The sequence below is a fragment of the Typopeltis vanoorti genome, chromosome 13 (assembly GCF_054136105.1).
Source record: "Typopeltis vanoorti isolate ZY-2024b chromosome 13, IOZ_Tvanoo_1.0, whole genome shotgun sequence".
Taxonomy (NCBI): Eukaryota; Metazoa; Arthropoda; class Arachnida; order Uropygi; family Thelyphonidae; genus Typopeltis; species Typopeltis vanoorti.
The window spans coordinates 93,383,454-93,401,283 of NC_143561.1; the positions used below are offsets into that span (position 1 = coordinate 93,383,454).

The 17,830-nt window shown below is 35.4% G+C and overlaps 1 protein-coding gene across 1 annotated transcript in view; it reads left to right on the forward strand.

Moving 5' to 3' along the window:
• Positions 1-6,300, forward strand: part of BBS5 (Bardet-Biedl syndrome 5 protein) — a 143,666-nt gene extending 137,366 nt beyond the window's left edge. The window contains exon 12 of the mRNA XM_090402643.1: positions 1,402-6,300. Within this exon, the coding sequence (XP_090258769.1) occupies positions 1,402-1,530 (129 nt within the window). The 3' untranslated portion in view covers positions 1,531-6,300. The remainder of the gene's footprint in view (positions 1-1,401) is intronic.
• Positions 6,301-17,830: the final 11,530 nt, after the last annotated feature.

A 17,830-nucleotide genomic window follows, 5' to 3' on the forward strand; every position in this document is an offset into this window, starting at 1 on the left:
CGTGAACAGATGGCATAATTGGCAATATCATAGTAAAAACGAGGATATTAGGAAAGAACTTGGCATTGTCAGCATCCAGGAATGCGTTAGCAGAGCTAATCTCAGGTGGTATGGTCACTTAAACAGAATGGGCGAAGAAAGATTAGCGAAACAAGTGTTCTCTGCCAGGTTGGCAGCAAAATGACCCAGAGGAAGACCAAGATATAGGTGGATTGATATGGTACAAAGTGCCTTAGACGATAGAAATATAAGATCTGATAATGTTGGAGTCTTGACAAGTAACAGACTCATATGGAGAAAAATTGTAGATAGGAAGTTAGTAATGATGTAATTTTTTTCATGTAGTACTATCATATCCTGTACACCCCTTGAGGGTATATGGCAGGAATTTGATGATGATGATGAGGTCACATAACAAAAATTGCAAATACAACTCAGAGGATAATTGCAATGTTGAAACAAAACTTGACATGTAAAGATAAGAAAGTCATTTAGCCTCTTTACCTTGATAAGGCTGTGTCTGGACTACTGTGTGCAGATTTAGTCTTCTGGGTTCCATTGGGATAAAGAAGCTGTGGAAAGGGTGCAAAGAAGAGTTACAGATATTATATTGGAATTATGGAATGTAGATTATGAGAACAGATTGCAAAACAGACTCTGGTTAACAAGAGAAAGAGGGGTGATATGCGATAGAGGTCTACAATCTTCTAAATGGATGTTATAGAATATTGCCTGGTGAAATTTTTCATTATATGGAAGGTTCGGAGAGGACACAGAAAATCCATGGAAGTTAAGTTTGTTTGTGGTTAAGAAAGGGGTAAGAGCTATATATATATATATATATATATATATATATATATGCTAGTATTGTAGGTTTCCCATGGTTAAACAAACCACAGAGATCTGGAGACCAAACCTAATTTTATGCCATGTGAGGCTTCCAAAACCTAGAGTCACTTGATGGTAAAGTGAAGGTTGGTTGGAATCACGGAGATCGGACATTAACATATTATCTCTGGAGATAAAAACTAAAACCTTGTAACCTTACATATAATACTTGCTAACTTACCTTCAAATGACAATTTCTTATAAAGGTTTATTGCATCCTACCAAGGATCTGAATCTGGGTCTTGCAATCAAAGTGCAAATGTCATGAAATCCTCACAACTGTGATATGGAATTCCTGGTGAAGTGAAAGCATTACTCACTTGGCGATCAATCATTTTTACACTGCCAAAATTACTTATTTTATCTCTAACAAATTAAGTATTAAAATGCTAAACTAACAGCTTATTTTCTGTTTTATCTGTTAATTAGACAAAACTTTTATTATGCATATTTATCCTGATAAAAATGAATTTTCCATGAATTAATTGGAAATAACTGCATTGTTATTTTTAGGCATATTTTGCCGATGATAACCACAGCAAGGACAGAGAGCCTGTGTATTCTGAAGAACTTGGCCTCGCAATAGAAAAATTAAAAGATGGATTTACTTTGTCTAGCCTTTGGGAAGTTGTTCCTGCTTAATTATGTAACCTATATCTTGTACATAACAGTTTAAATCTTAAGTTATTTGCATATTCTATATGGTTGGGTCATTTTGAATTATGCCCTAAGCATCTAAATCATTGAGACCTAGTATGTTTATTCATTGTGTGAGTGGTCTTTTGGCTAGTTTGCCTGTTTCATGGAATAAAAAATCTTGAACTTCCAGGGGTGAAACCTTGCTGTCTCTGTATGAGATTAACTCACCATCAGTTGAAAAGCCATATGTGAAGAACCATATAAAGGTTCTTCACATCTTTATTTGCATGACTTAAATATACTAATATATTTAAACTTCCTCAAATTTTGGCTGTTAACATTGAAACCTTTTTTTCCATGGTGAACTTAATAACTTCTGTAAGTGCAAATAGAGCCATGAATTCTTACCAAAAAAAAATCAGTGTAATGTTATCTCTTGGAATCATGATTCACTGACCTTCATTTTGCACTGTAGAATGAATCCAGCTCACTGTAATCATAGTATGACCAAATTGTCAAGCAGTAAAATAAAATAAAATAAAAAAAAAAAAAAAAGTTCATTTCATAGCAAATACTAACTGCAATAAATGCATAAATTTTTTCTTTATATATATATATAAAATGGAAATTGCAAGGCATAACTAAAAACAAACTTTTGTCTTTTATTTTCTTATATAGGATTCTTACAGAATAGGATACTGAATTTAACTTTTATTGATTTGTTTGCCAAACTACTTTATATTCTGTAAAATTTGACTAAACTCAAAATTTTAAGACTACTTGATATCTAACTGAATGCATCATATCATATTAAAATGCAGTTTCTTCTATACTGGAGAATAAGTAATAATATCTGTATCATCTCTTTACAAGATCCAGCATCCTTTGCATCTGCATTTTGTATCTTTTGAACACAAAAACTTTTCTCTCACTCTCATACTGTTTATGTGCAAAAAATGTCACTCAAAGCCATTTTTTTTTTTTTGCTGCCTATCCACTGATAGCACATCCATGGCACCAATTTCAAACATGGTACAGTAATTACTGTTCAGTTAAAAATACCTGAGTTCAAATCCTGTGTATGATGTGAGGAACTTTTAAGGCGTTTTTAGTTGAAGGTGAGTTAGTCACTTTCACATGGAAGTAATAGGATTTGTCCTCCTGGAAACTCAGTCTTTGCTTCCTGCAGAACAGACAAACTGATCAGAAGATTGTGCAGCTAGCAGATGATATATTGACCTAATTGTCTGATTGCTTCAGCCTAAGTTCAGCTGATCCAGTACTATCCATTGGCAAAAACATTTTAATATACAGTATAGCTTCAGTTTTTTAATTTTTTTTTTTTTTTTAAATTTTAAGAGAAAATTACTTTTCTATCCAGTACTACCAACTGGCAAAAACTTTTTAATATACAGTATAGCTTCAGTTTTGTCATTTTTTTATTTTTTTTTATTTTAAGAGAAAACTACTTTTCTTTCTGCTGTTTTTTAATATGAACTTGATGGTTAAATGATATCAAGGTTTACAATATTAGACACGCATTTTTTGTGCTTTTTATTTTTAATATAACTCGTTGGTAGAATAGCAGGATAAAGGTTTACAATCTAATCGTGTAAAATATGCAGGCCTTGTTGGCTGAGTGGTTAGTGTATCTGCTCTCCAGCCAAAAGGCTGTGGGTTCAAATACCACTGTGGGCATCAATATTTGTGATTGTCTGTGAAAATACTACTGGTGGTGGTGGTCAGTAGATGGCATTGGTGTAGATAATGATGGTAGTTGCCGTTCGCTGTAGTTGGTGAATTGAGTGATGGAGATGGAGAGTTGTAGAGTAGGTGCCCTTCCTCAATGAGTCTTTGGACTCACTGGTGGTGTCACATAATAATAATATTGCCTCATGAATTTAGTATCATTTCCAACCTCTATGAAGTCACAAGATTATTTTTATTAAAATATAAAATAATGCTTATCTTAAAGCAAGTATTAGACCATATCTTATGCTACATCCACATTGCCTTCTTTCAGACTGTGTACTTAATCTCTTCCTTCATCCATTTCACATGTACCTTATTTAACCTCTTAACTACTAGTATACATACAGACATTACTGCTGTTTAATAGTTCTTGATTAGCAACCAAGAAGCACTGTTCTTCCCACCCAACTCTTCATTCCATGCTATAGCTCTCCAAGCTATCTCCTGAGCTTTCCATAATCACCAATCCAGTAATTCCACATATATCCTTTCCTCCAAGAAATCATATAGGTTACCACACTTCAGGTGATCAGCTTATGACAAGTTCACCAAGAGGAGGAAAATTTGATACCCACATTTCCAATAGCATGCTCTAATGAGATGATCAAATCCAAGACTCTTGATCCTCATATATCCTCCATTGCATAGTGTTCTATGGTAGTTGTTTCTTAAAAACTCAAGAAATCATTCCCTTTGCTCCCTGTCCTCTGCAATTCCCAAAAACTTACAGAAATATTTCTTGGTATCGTTTTTCATTTATTATTATTTTGATCCCTGCAACCATTATTATTATTGTACAAGAACTGCCATGGAGTATGAAGACTCATCTCAGGAGGCCATATCATCTGCACATTATCTGTCGTAGCCCTCTTTGAATGTCCTTACTGACAAAACACTCACAGCAGATTCTGGCCATCTATTCCACTTACTTATCACTCTCCAAACAAAAAAATTTAATCCTCACACCCTATAATCACACTCTCACTCAATTTCCAGGGCTAAGCCCATGTGCTGTCTCTCCCCTACCCTCCCAAAACCAAGTGTTGAATATATCCTCAATGTCAATCCTTTTAGAAACTTATGTGTTTCTATCACAGCCCCCTATTTTCTGCCTATTAACCAACTTTTTTAACAAACCTTCAATCTTTGCCATAGGGAGTATTCATAGATTGCTCACCATCTTGGTAACTTGCCTCTGGATTCTCTTCACCACCACTTTCATCCCGCTAAGAAACCCAATACCACAATCCAGGTGTGACCATATCAAGTTTATGGTGGACCACCATAATCCTGATGTGACCATATGAAGGCCTTACAAAGAGGATTGATAATTTCCTTATCTCTACTTGTTAATGTGTTCTTCAATAACCAAGTAATCATATCAGCTACCTTGGTCACCTTTGCAATATGTCCCCTGAACTTCAGTTGTCCATCAACATTCCCCTAATCCTAGTTTCATCAATTTCCTGGAGTACACAGCTGCATAACTACACTTTTTCCACATTAAGCAGGCATCTATTTTCTTTTGTTCATACTCTCAGCCTATTTCATGCAAACTCTCTATATCACTTTCATTAACTATTATTCTGCCCTCTTTTGCATCGTCAGCAAACAACTGAACATTTCCCTTCAAATCATTTTCTGTATCATTTATGTACAAATTAAATATAAGCGATCCAAGCATAGAGCCTAGTGGAACTAGTCACATGCTTTTATTCTGCTCCATATATTACTCTTTATCTATCAGTCAGCCACTCTCTCATATCCATTCCCATTTGTTACCCAATTTGCATAAGATAGTTCTATGCAGTGCTCTGTGAAATGCATTTGCAAAATCCAGCAATATCATCATGTAGTATTCCCTCTATCTAACTCAGCTGTAGCTTTGGTATCATTAAACTACTATTTAACTAAACAGAATTGTAAATTATTTGACTATAAAGAAGTTCTCTTAAAAGTCCATTAATTTATTTTAAATCCTCAGTATTTTAGTGTTCGTGGTTTCTTTATGATTAGTTAAGCATTGAGGTGCAGTTCATTATCTGCTTAAATACCTTCACTCAAATTCTGGCACTTTTTTTTTTATCGCTCCCACACATATGAGAAGCCACAAGGCTAATAGCAAATAAATGTTGTGTGGATTGAGATTAGGAGCAAAGTAATCTATTGATATTCTTAAAGAGTTGGACATTGTCCTTGGGAAATATTTCATAAAGAAGGATGTTCCACAGAATTGAGATAGATAGAATAAAAGATCACTGAGAGTAACAGGTTCAGTGAGTCTGCAGTTCAACTGTAAAAGGATGTTAGATAGCTGCTTCTTTTGTTCCTGTAGTTTTAGCAGACATGGGACATAATAGCTACTATTCTGCTGAACAGCATCCATGGAAGTATCTATAGAAGAGACATAGTGCAATAACTATATTGAAAGCAGTTCGGTCAATTGAATTGCTTTCTTCTGAACAACATCAAGTATTTTTAGAGAGGTCTTAGATGGGACATCCTAAATGTGGGAGCAGTATCCCAAGGTTGGTCAAATTTAAATATGTGTAGAGTAAGTAACTAGTAGGAGAAAAGTGACATCTTGAGTGACAAAAAAAAAAAGCATGTCTAGTTTTCTGGAAGCTGAAGATGCTATAGAAGTGATGTGATTATGCCAGGAAACACAAGGAGTAAGAGTCAGTCTGAGAAGAGAAATCTGATCTTGGCTCTAAAGATAAACTGAGAAGAATAATAAGAAAAATAAGTTGAGAATTATCTATAGTTTACTTTAAAAAATGTAATAGCATTATGTGCAAAATTTAGTATCTTGGCTTATTTTACTATATGTCATCCCCCTCAAATCATGCTAATTAAATTAGTTAATAAGAGTAATTTGACAAATTAACCTAGTTGATAACTTTTTGAAGCTTCACAACTTGTTATGCACTGAATTTAAGTAAATTATATCTGAATACTTTTATAGATTAATATTTGGTATGATTAGTATATATGTACCTAAATTCATAAATATGTATAAAGCTGAATAAAGTATGTGATTCTTAATCAGGTGCAAAATTTGTTATAATTATTATCTAACATGTAACCATAGGGTGGGGATGAGACAGCACCATTAATTTATATTGATGGTGTTGTCTCTTGTTTGCAAGACATTAATGGACAAATCATTATAATCAGATGTTTGCTTAGAAAGCTTCCTACAGTTATAAAGACTTCTTAATTGTTAACTGATCAATGCAGAACATAGGAATTTGTGCCAATTTATTAGACCTATAACACTCTTAGTTGTTCGTTTCTTAATTAGAACAGAGTTTTTCTTTACATTATCAGAAGTATATTCTTTGGGCATCCCTTCTTTTGAATTAATTGATAAGTTTCCTTTATTTCAGTTAACATTTTCAAAATTTGTTCCTGAAGCTTTAACAAAGATTCAAATTTAGTGTCAGTTTCGTTATTGAGTTCTGATCTTAATTCCCTGCATGTTTATCAATTAACTGAGAGATGGATAATTGCATATTCTGATTTTTATTTCTTCCTAACACCTCATACTTGTTCAGAACTTTGTACTGTACAGGGTGTTCGGGATAAATTTGACAGTTTCGTAAGGAAAAAGAAAATCTTCTTTGTATCTATTAAATTTAATGAATTGACAAAAAAACATTACAGGCAGAGTTAATTACAATACTATCAACAAGATTTACTCAAAATAACCACCATTAGCATCGATCACAGCTTCAATTCTGCTTCGGAACCTCGAACAAGCTGATGCTACAGTCTCCCTGGGAAGGGCCGCAAAAACTGTTTTAATTTTATCCATTAACTGGGCTTTTGTATTACTGGAAGTGCGATTGGTGTCTTTTTCAACTGCGCCCCATACAAAATAATCCATGGGGTTAAGGTCTGGGGAGTTTGGAGGCCAAACATTTGGACTGGTGAAGTCGTAGAAATTTTCAGACAACCATTTTTGACTTTTCCCAGAGGTGTGGCAAGGGGCCGAATCCTGCTGCCATACATACGGCCTACCATTGGCTACCCTTGTTATCCAGGGCTTGACTACAGTTAGCAACTCCACGAACAAAGCCCGAATTCCAATGCCAGGGTTCTTCAACACCTGTTCCTGCAGATTTTCGAGGAATTCTGCTGTACGAACGCAATCAGATCGTCTGCTAGGGATCTTTCTTCTTGCTACATCCTCGTAGTCACCATTGCAAGTCTCTAGTTCATGCCTGATTGTTTTTACTGTATTCAGGGAGCATTGGGCAGCAGTCGTAATATCCTTATTTTGATGGCGGGCACGAATCATCATGATACAAGTTATTCTCTTCCATGATTCAGGTGGGTTCCAGCTATCCATCCTTTCTGACATCTTGTATATGAATGAAGAAGGGTCCAAACTTTTAAATGAAGAGAAGTGTGTGTTAATACATGTAACTTACGGAAAAATATAATTAATTATAAATATGTCAAATTTATCCCGAACACCCTGTATATCTATATGCTTTGTCTTTGAAGAGTTAAGATCATTAATTGAATTTTTCCATTCCTGAGCAATTTCGAGTGCTTGTCTTATTATATTTTATCTCATTTTTATGCACAGCTTTTCTTAACTTCTATAATCCACTCCTAAACTGATGAAATACCATCCTATCCATAAATTCAATATCAGATTGGGGAATCAAAAATTTTGAGCTAATGCAGTGAGCCTATCATAATAATGACAGAAACAGACTCCATGACCTTGAATACAATTATGAATCTTCCATAAGTTTGGACCTGGAAACTCTTTTATCAATAATGGCTTAAATGTTTCATAATCAGGGGTTTGCCTTAATCTCTTTGAGAAGTTAGCAAACTGTCTTGCTTTACCCTGGAACTTGGATTTTAAAACTACTAAAAATTGATCCTCAGACCAAGTGCCAAGATCTCTAACAGTTTCAGCTATTTCATCAAAAAATCTTGAACACTATCTGAACTCTCTCTCTTTCTCCTGAAAAATTACATAACATATCAGTTATATATACTGATTGTGTGAATTCTCTATTCTGTAAGCAATACCATCACCTGTACTGATATTATTTTGCAGATAATACAGCAATCTAGCTTACATAAAATAAAATTTAAAAAAAAGTATTAGATCTTTTTTGTACAGATCTTAGGAGTAATTTACACTTAGCCTATAATCAGAATTATTTAATTAAGGTTCTTTTATCTGAAATCAGCCATCCTTGTCAACTGCACCTATTTTTTATATGTATATGTTTTTTTTTTCTTCTTCTTCTGAGTCTCTCGCTTAATAAGGGTTGCACATCCATTTCACTCCTACACTATTTGTTCTTCAAATGCTAGAGACATATCCAGATGCTACCTCATTTAAGCACCTGTTCAAAGCTTCCCATGCATTGCTCATATCTTTCCCAATTCAGTAGCTGTTACCATGATCAGAAATAGTATTCTCTTGAGTTTTTCATATCCAGCTTTGCAATTCATCATGTAACCTATTATAATTGGAATGTCCATATAGGTAGTTATACTTCCTAGGACAGTCTGGCATGAACACTGTCACCAACTGGTGGTAAAATAATCACATTCTTAACTAAGATCCATTTCTGATGCTAGTATAAAATCCAACACTCTTTGACCTTGAGTTACTTCCTTCACGTGCTGCTTTATCAGGCAGCAGGTACTTCTTACAGGAATCTATTCAATTGATGAAGTAAAGGAACAGTTGATATTCACCTTCCATCATTGGTGATTTTTATTATTATAAAACACCTCCAAGAAGTTTGGAACAAGAAACTAACATATGTACTTCCATTATGTTATGAAAGAACTTGTATTCTTCATTTTGAATGGAAAAATAGCATTTCTGTTTGAATATTCTCTCAACTACTAGAAAGTAAGATTATTTTGTTTCTTCAGTTAAATTCTCATGTTCAAAGTGTAATGAATGACTATTAACAAACTATGAATTTAAATAATTTAAAGGGATATCAGATAAAATAAACAGAATACTACAGAAATACAACCTTAATGCTGCCACCTTTAGACCTCCTACAAAATTAAAGAACTTATTCAACTTGTCCAAGGATCCGCTAGCCCACCCTGGAGTATAATGTATTCATTGCATCTGTAATTTGTCCTATATAGGTGAAACAGGACACACAATTCCTATCCAAAAAAAAAAAAAGGAACATAAATGGCACGTTAAATTTAATAACTATGGTAAATCCAGCCTTTCTGATCAAGCCTGAATACTCTGCATAGAATTGACTGGCAAGGCACCTGTTGTTTACATTACACCAAAAATGGTATGAACATAAATTTAAGGAGATCTGTGAAATTCTTATCGACCACCTTAACCTTGACAATAATGATGGTCTAAAAATCCCAAGAATATGGAAGGCACATGTTCTACCCACATAACTTTTCCATCTGAGAGTTATTTATAAATAGGACTGTAAGTAATCCAGGATCTTAATCTAATCTAACAATTCTCATGTTAAATTGGGACACCACTTTTGCTGTAATAAAACTATTTATATGAATTTGTTCTCTGATGATGTTACAAATAGAATATAGCTTTGATGTAGGTTTTTTATTCCACTAGAGGTCAGGCCAGTAGAATAACCGTTGATCAAATCATTGTCTCTTTGGCATACTGTTTGAAATTAATATAGCTTGTCTCTGTACATATATATATAAACAAACAGAGTCCGTCAAAAAAATGTATGCACAATTTAACAGATGTCATCTATGGACTTTTTTTTGAAGCTGGATCGAATTATGGTAGCAATGTGTAGTATGATGTTCTCTCAAAAGATTTCGTTACTCACATGAATACAAGAATCAACATGTGACTGGTAGGACAGTCAAACAAAATGGCCGAGGCACAATGATTGTTGTTCGAGGAATGCAAGACCATTTTAAGTTCAAAGTGGAATTCTACCTTTTGGGGACTCTAAAGGATGTAGAGTATCGTAGAAGGCCAGCTACACTGGTGGCCCGTCAATAAGAAATTGAAACGGCATGTGCAGCAATCCCACTGGACACTGGCCAATGTTACCCAAGCAGTAGTTTGCCATGATAAAAAGTGTCTGGATGCTAATGGTAACCACTTTAACATGTTCATTGCCAATCACACGATGCGAGTTCTCACCAAACGGCCGATCACGCGTTATTGCGTGAACGTCGCTAACTAAATAAAAAAATTTGGCCACCACACGAAATTCCAGTTTTCAGCTTGGCAATGAACGATACGCGTGATGCGAGTTCTCACCAAACGGCCGATCACGCGTTATCGCGTGGACGTCGCTAACTAAATAAAAAAATAAAAAAAATTTTGCCACCACACGAATTTCCAATTTTCAGCTTGGCAATGAAAGTGTTAAGCATCTCTTGTAAATGTAGAAATCAAAAGTAACTTGTATTCATCCCTTGATGTCTGTATAAATTTCGTATAACAATTTTTATACAGGTTTTCCTTTTGCTGAAGTGTGTATACATTTTTTAGACGGACTCTGTATGTATATTCCAGATGATAACCTTAATATGAAGGTTGAAATGCCAGGAAATTAAAGTAATTATTTCTAGCATGTTGTAGTCTCCATAATTTGTCTGAAATGTATTATTATTTCAGTAACTTTTATATCCTCTCTCATTCTGTACTTCTCAACTTTCAAATCATTTATATGAGCAAAAGCTATCAATTCTTTCAAATTTTTTCTTTGCATGCTAACAGCACCACTGATATCTTTAATCTTTACACCAAGAAAATAAGATTTTGTTGTGCTTGATGAAACATGTTTCCTTACCCACCTCTCCTCTCTTGTTTTTTCATATTCTCCTTTTTCTTTCCGCTTTTCTGTACTGCCATTCACTAAATGCCTCCAGTTGCTCAACTCTTAAGTTTCATACTACGAAAAACTCCACAAACATGACTTCTCTCATTTACAGTTGCTGATCATTTCCTCAACTTATTTCTGCCGTTACTTTCATGTTATCTTTCTCTAACTCTTCCCCCCCTGAGGGGGGAACCCCCCTTTTGAGTCATCAGAATTCAAGGGGAACTGGCCTACCAGGCGAACCCCCCACCCCTTTCAAGTCATCGGAATTCAAGGGGAACCAGCCCTATCAATCCGAAACTCGGAGGTTCGGCGCCAGGGGGCGGAATCCCCTTTCGAGTCATCAGGATTCAAGGAGAACCGGCCTCCCAGTCCGTAACATGGGGGGGGCGTATCCCCCCCCCTAGTGTGTATATATATGTGTGTGTTGAGGCTTAAGTACTGTGAAGAATTCATGTTAGAGGTTTAATGGAATATTAACAGCACTGAGAAAGGATTAAAACTAATTTTAATACTTCCAATATTTCGTCTCTGTCACAGAGACATCTTCGGGGATTACAAAAACTTTTTGTAACAACACACAAATACAATACAAAGCGAAACTAAAGTCCTATCTAGGTGGTGCGCCCTCCATGGGCATTTGCAGGTGGCCTGGGATGTAAAGAGGGATCTCTGATAATTCAAGTTTCCCAAATTTTGGGAAGTTTAATGCAACCGTATTTGTTTAAATTAGGTTGATTCCTGAGTGCAGATGCAGATTCAAAGAATAGTCTTTCTTTTTTGAATTTACTATGGTGGAGCATGGTAGTTTTTTTCCAGGAGATCCTGAGATGTATCCAAAACATGGTCTGCAAGGCAAGATTGACCATAATCGTGTTTGCAGGTGTAAGAACTGTGTTCTTCTAACAGGATGGATGCTGACCTGCCTGTTTTTCTGAAGTAGGCAAGTTTACAGGAATGAGGTACTCTATATACACCAGGAACTAATAGATGAGGGAGCTGGTCTTTAGTGGAGCAGATAAGGGTAGCAAGTTTACGGCGGGGCTTAAAAGCTGTATTGAGGTTGTACTTTTTAATGATCTGGCTATTTTTTCTGAAGTACCACGGATGTAAGGAATGATGATGGCATTTCTGAAGAGATGGATGGGGAATGGGGAAGGACTTGATTATTTTTTTTATTCTATAGTCATTATAGCCATTGGAAAGGAAGGTGTTGTGTAAGTGTTTGAGTTCGGTTGAAAGGGCAGTTTTACTGGAACAAAGATTGTAGGCCCTATTGGTCAGAGTTTTAATAATGCCATATTGCTGGGAGGGGTGGTAGTGGAAGAGTTTGTGAATGTATCTGCCTCTATGAGTAGGTTTTCTATATACAGAGAAAGAAAGGTTACCATTAGGAAGGCGTGTTATTAAGGTGTCTAGGAAGGGTAAACTATTGTTATTTTCCTTTTCCATCGTAAACTGGATTCTTGGATGTAGACTATTGAGGTGACTGAGAAAGGAATCTAATGTGTCTGGGCCATGAGGCCAAATAGAGAACACATCATCTACATATCTTAGCCAGACAGAAGGTTTTAGAGGGGAAGAGTCAATGTCTCATTTTTCATGTAATAATTGGCAAGAGCCCATGGCAGTTCCCTCTAATCCTTCCAAGCGAAATAACCAGAGTTGATGGCAAAGGAAAAGAGCTCTAAATTATCAGAAGGAAAAACGTTTTTTAAGAGTGTTACGGTGTCAATTATGGGAATATTTGTAAACAAAGAGATGATGTCAAAGCTGATCAATATATCTGTATTATTTAAAGTAAGATTTTCAATTAAGTTTTTAAAATGGGTGGAGTTTTTTACATAAGATGAGGTAAGACCAGTGGGGGGGGTCAAAGAGTTAGCTAGCTGTTTGATAATTTGTAGCAAGGTGCACTGGTGTCATCCACTATAGGTCTTAGGGGAGAATTAGGTTTGTGGATTTTGGGTAAACCGTATATCTGGGGGTGGGGGGGGCGACGAGAACAGAATGGTTTGAGTTTTTTTGTAATGTCAAGAGGCCAGGAAGAAACTTTTTTAAGTAGGTTTTTTAATTTTTTAACTTGAGTTTTTGTGGGATTGTGTTCCAGTGGTATGTAGGTAGCGCAATCACAGAGAATAATATCCATTTTCCGATTATATTCTGAGTTGAGAACAGTGGCATTACCCTTATCAGCTCTGGTGATGACAATACTTTTTTCTTTCTGTAATTTTTTGAGTGCAGAGAGTTGACTGGAAGATAAATTAACTTTAGGAGGTGAAGAACGGAAGAGAATATTAGCTACGTCAAGTCTGATGTTATTGGCTGTTTCTGGAGCTAAGTGACAGATTCTGCATTCGATGTTGTACATAATATCCAATATCGGAACTTCAATAGGTACGACGTCAAAATTGTGTCCGAGGCTTAGGACACTAACGGCATCTTCACTAAGTCTTTTAGAAGAAAGGTTGACTACTGTATGGAGCGTTTGAACTTCAGGTAGCAGTTTAGATTTGCAAAGATTATTGAACTTTTTGATGTGCTTATTTTTTATTTTCTGGAATTCTTTTTGAGAGGAAGCTTATGAGATGCTAAGGAGAATAGACCAAAGTTCAGGACTGAGTATAGCAGAGAGCTCTGTCTGTAATGAGACAACGGCGCCGTTTGTCGTAGCGAGGCTGGTGCGAGTTTCAGTAATTTGCTCTCGTAATAGTGCCAGACTAGCATATCTGTATATCCGGAGGGCTTTATTAGATTTAAATTTGGTTTTAAGCCTAACACAGTTAGGAATAACTCTTGAGTCCCGACATCTTTTTAAAAAGGCCAGCCGATTTAATAGCCTCTCACATCCTCTTGCCTATTATTACATGGAAAATTTTGAAAAACGAGCCATTGACTCTTCCCCTAAGAACTAGAAATGATAAAGGTGACATAAAAACTGGGGATAAAGATATTCTAAATGACTGGAATAAATACTTGAACACCAAAAAAAAAAACTGAAGTTAAATGAAACTGGCAGTGATAGTGGTATTACATATTCATGAATAAGTATACATACAATCAGGAGTACGTACATATATATATACATATTTGTATTTGAGGTAGGAAAAGTTATCAGAAACATGAAGTGTGGAAGGATAGCTGGAGAAGGCATATGACACATTGACAAGAAAAAAGTGAAAAAAGTTGTTCACACACTATGAATTATACAGTGTGTGAACAACTGTATAATGGACCGTTATACAGAATAAGAGCAATATGTTGCCTATATTTAAATTGTAAGTAAACAGAACTGAAGGATGTAAAGGAAGATGGTGTATGTAAAATCATGTGTAAGATAAAGGGGATAAGATATGATAAGCATACACTATCTTCATCCTTATTCATCATCTACATTACATCCTTTGAGGTACAGGATACACTAACTTTCCTCATAAGGTTACATATTAAGAATTTGGTGCTAATGATAAATGATGTTGTCTTTGCTACCACTGTTTTCTAGTACTCTTTGACCATTTAGCTACACTCTGTTATGTAAAAATATAACACTATATAAAAACTTCTCAAAATGCACCCACTCACATAAACAATACCTCACTACAACTACTTTAAAAACTAAATCCAACAAAAATTATAAAATTTAACTATTTATTAAACAAACTAAATTTTATCTCCTCCATAGCAACTGCCTTCTTCTCTTTAACACTTGCAGTTTTGCACTTTTTGTCACAACATTGATGACTCTCATATCACACTTGAGGCTGTGTGTGATAGCAGACTGCTAACACTCTCTTTTGTGACATTTATTACATGCTATCACTATTCCTTTCAACCCAGAAACTTCTCACACTCATGAATACATTGCGCAGTGCACATATTCATTTCTGGTATGCTTGGGCCATTGTTTGCTTATAAGAATGTAACAATAACAATTTCACAAATACCCAATATTTACACACACTGGACATTTAGCTACAATACTTTAAGAACTGAATCTAGCATAAAATTATACAACACCCAGTTATTATATAGGCTCTATCTTTTTTTTGTAATAACAGCCTTCTATATGTACCCTAGAATAGTGTTTTTCAAACTTTTTTGACAGCGACACAATACGAATACATTTTACATCGCAACCCAGTACACGCATATATATTATTATTATTATACAAGTATCTCCATGGAATCAGGAGACTCATCATGTGAGATCCATTTGTTTACACACTAGCCATCATTCACACAATACCTATCATGTTTGTCCTTAAACTCATTCACCGATGAAGCACCCACAACCACCTCTGGCAACCCATTCCATCTATTCACCATCCTCCAAGTAAAACACCTAATCTTAACACCCTTGCTAACTACACACTTACACAACTTCCACTGGTGATCCCTTGTTCTCTCTTTTGTTGCTATGTGCTGAAAAAAAGTCTTCAAGTGTCAGTATCCTATAAAATCCCTTTAATAACTTAAATGCTTTTATCAAGTCTCCTCTTTTTTGTCTGTCAGCTAATTTTTGAAGTCCACTGACTATCAATCTATTCTTATAAGGAGCATTCCACAGACCTGTTACAATCTTTGTCACTTACCTCTGGATCCTCTCCACAAGTTCTTCATCACCACAGAATCCAGAAGTCTAGATCTGTGCACAGTAGTCCAGGCGTGGCCTTCTATAGAGGAACAATAACCTCACTATCCCTACTTGTTAATGTGTTCTTCAATGATCACATATCTGATATGCTGTTTTGGTGACCTTTCCAATATGCCATCTAAACTTAAACTTCACAATCATACCAAAGTCCCTGGCCTCATCAGTTTCCTGTAGTTCATTTCCATCAATATAGTATATAGCTTCTGATTTATTCCCAAAGTGCATCACCTTACACTTGGCCACATTAAAATGGCAGCTATTCACCTTTGCCTATACTGCTAGTCTGTTTAAGTATTCCTGAAGGATCTGTGCATCACTTTCATTTGCCATTGCTCTTCCCAGTTTAACATTTCAGCAAACAACTGAATATTTCCTGTCAAATCATTTACTATATCATTGATATACAAATTAAGCAACAGAGGACCAAGTAGTGAGCCCTGTGGCACACCACTGCCTTCTCTTGGACTCAACTCATCCATAAACCACTCTTTGATATCTGTCCACCAGCCACCCTCTAATCCAAATCACCAGATTCATATCCATCTGCATTTGTTCCAATTTATGCAATAGAGTTCTATGTGGAGTCTCGTCAAATGCTTTTACAAAATCTAGCAATATCACTGAGTAGCCATTTCCCTTATCCAACTCCATTATCACTTAATTATAAAAAGTAAGCAAATTACTAAGGTAAGCCTTTCACAAAACCATGTTGTCTCTTATAGAATATCATATTCCAATCTGCCCATCCTGAATTCTGTCTTTTACCAATTGTTGCAATACCTTCACCACCTATAATGTTAACTAAGAAACTGATTGCAGCTTCTGTTATCAGTGCTTCTCACATCTAACATAGTAATGATTCTAACAATTCTTAAATAAAGATGAAGTTGACTTACTGGCATCATTTCTTCTCCTCCTCTCACATTGATGATTACCATTCTCTTTTACTATATCAAAAATAATACATTCCATTCCTCCTTTGATCATATCTCTCAGAGACATCAGAATCCTGACCACTTGGATGCTAAAATCTTCTGGGGTTGATGGTATCATGGGATTAAATGCCATATCGATCCACACATATTGGTCCACCATTCCTGAGATGCTGATTGGCCTATTTGCTACTTTTGTCTTGAAGCCTCCATTGGCCCCTTTCTACCTGAGGCTTAAATTAAACAGCTTAGTCAGAAGAGCTGATAATTCCCTTGCACATTCTCGTAATATGCATGGATCGATATGGCATTTAATCCCATGATATCATCAACCCCAGAAGATTTTAGCATCCAAGTGGTCAGGATTCTGATGTCTCTGCGAGATATGATCAAAGGAGGAATGGAATGTATTATTTTTGGTATAGTAAAAGAGAATGGTAATCATCAATGTGAGAGGAGGAGAAGAAGAAATGACGCCAGTAAGTCAACTTTGTCTTTATTTAAGAATTGTTAGAATCATTACTATGTTAGATGTGAGAAGCACTGATAACAGAAGCTGCAATCAGTTTCTTAGTTAATATTATTAGGTCAACTTCAACAGAATTTAAAAAAAAAACTTTATGAGTACACGTTTTTTCATTTGTTCTCTCTTATTACTCCTCAAACAATTTTTTTAAAATATTATCCTCATCATTTTATAAGTAAAATTATCATGAACAAAAAACCTGGTCCTTTCTGCAAAGTATCTCTGTTTTAGAATTGAATTCTTCTGATACAGATTATAACTCACTGTCCATTAACTATTTCCATCATTGTAATGATTTTATATTTTTTTCACCAAAGAATTATAGAAGAGTGAATTAACACCACAAACTGGTTAAAGGTTCGGATATGTATTTGTAAAGATAAATTCATGCTTACATGAAAGATAGATGTAATAATGCGTGGATCGATATGGCATTTAATCCCATGGCTCTGTTCATATTGATGTTCTGCAATATTTTAAGTACTTCCATTCCTTCACTGTCCATTCTCTTATCATTCAATGCCACATCTGGCATCGAATGTCACCACCTAGACGGTACATTCCTGCAATATGCTCACTCAGTAATTCGACTATTTGG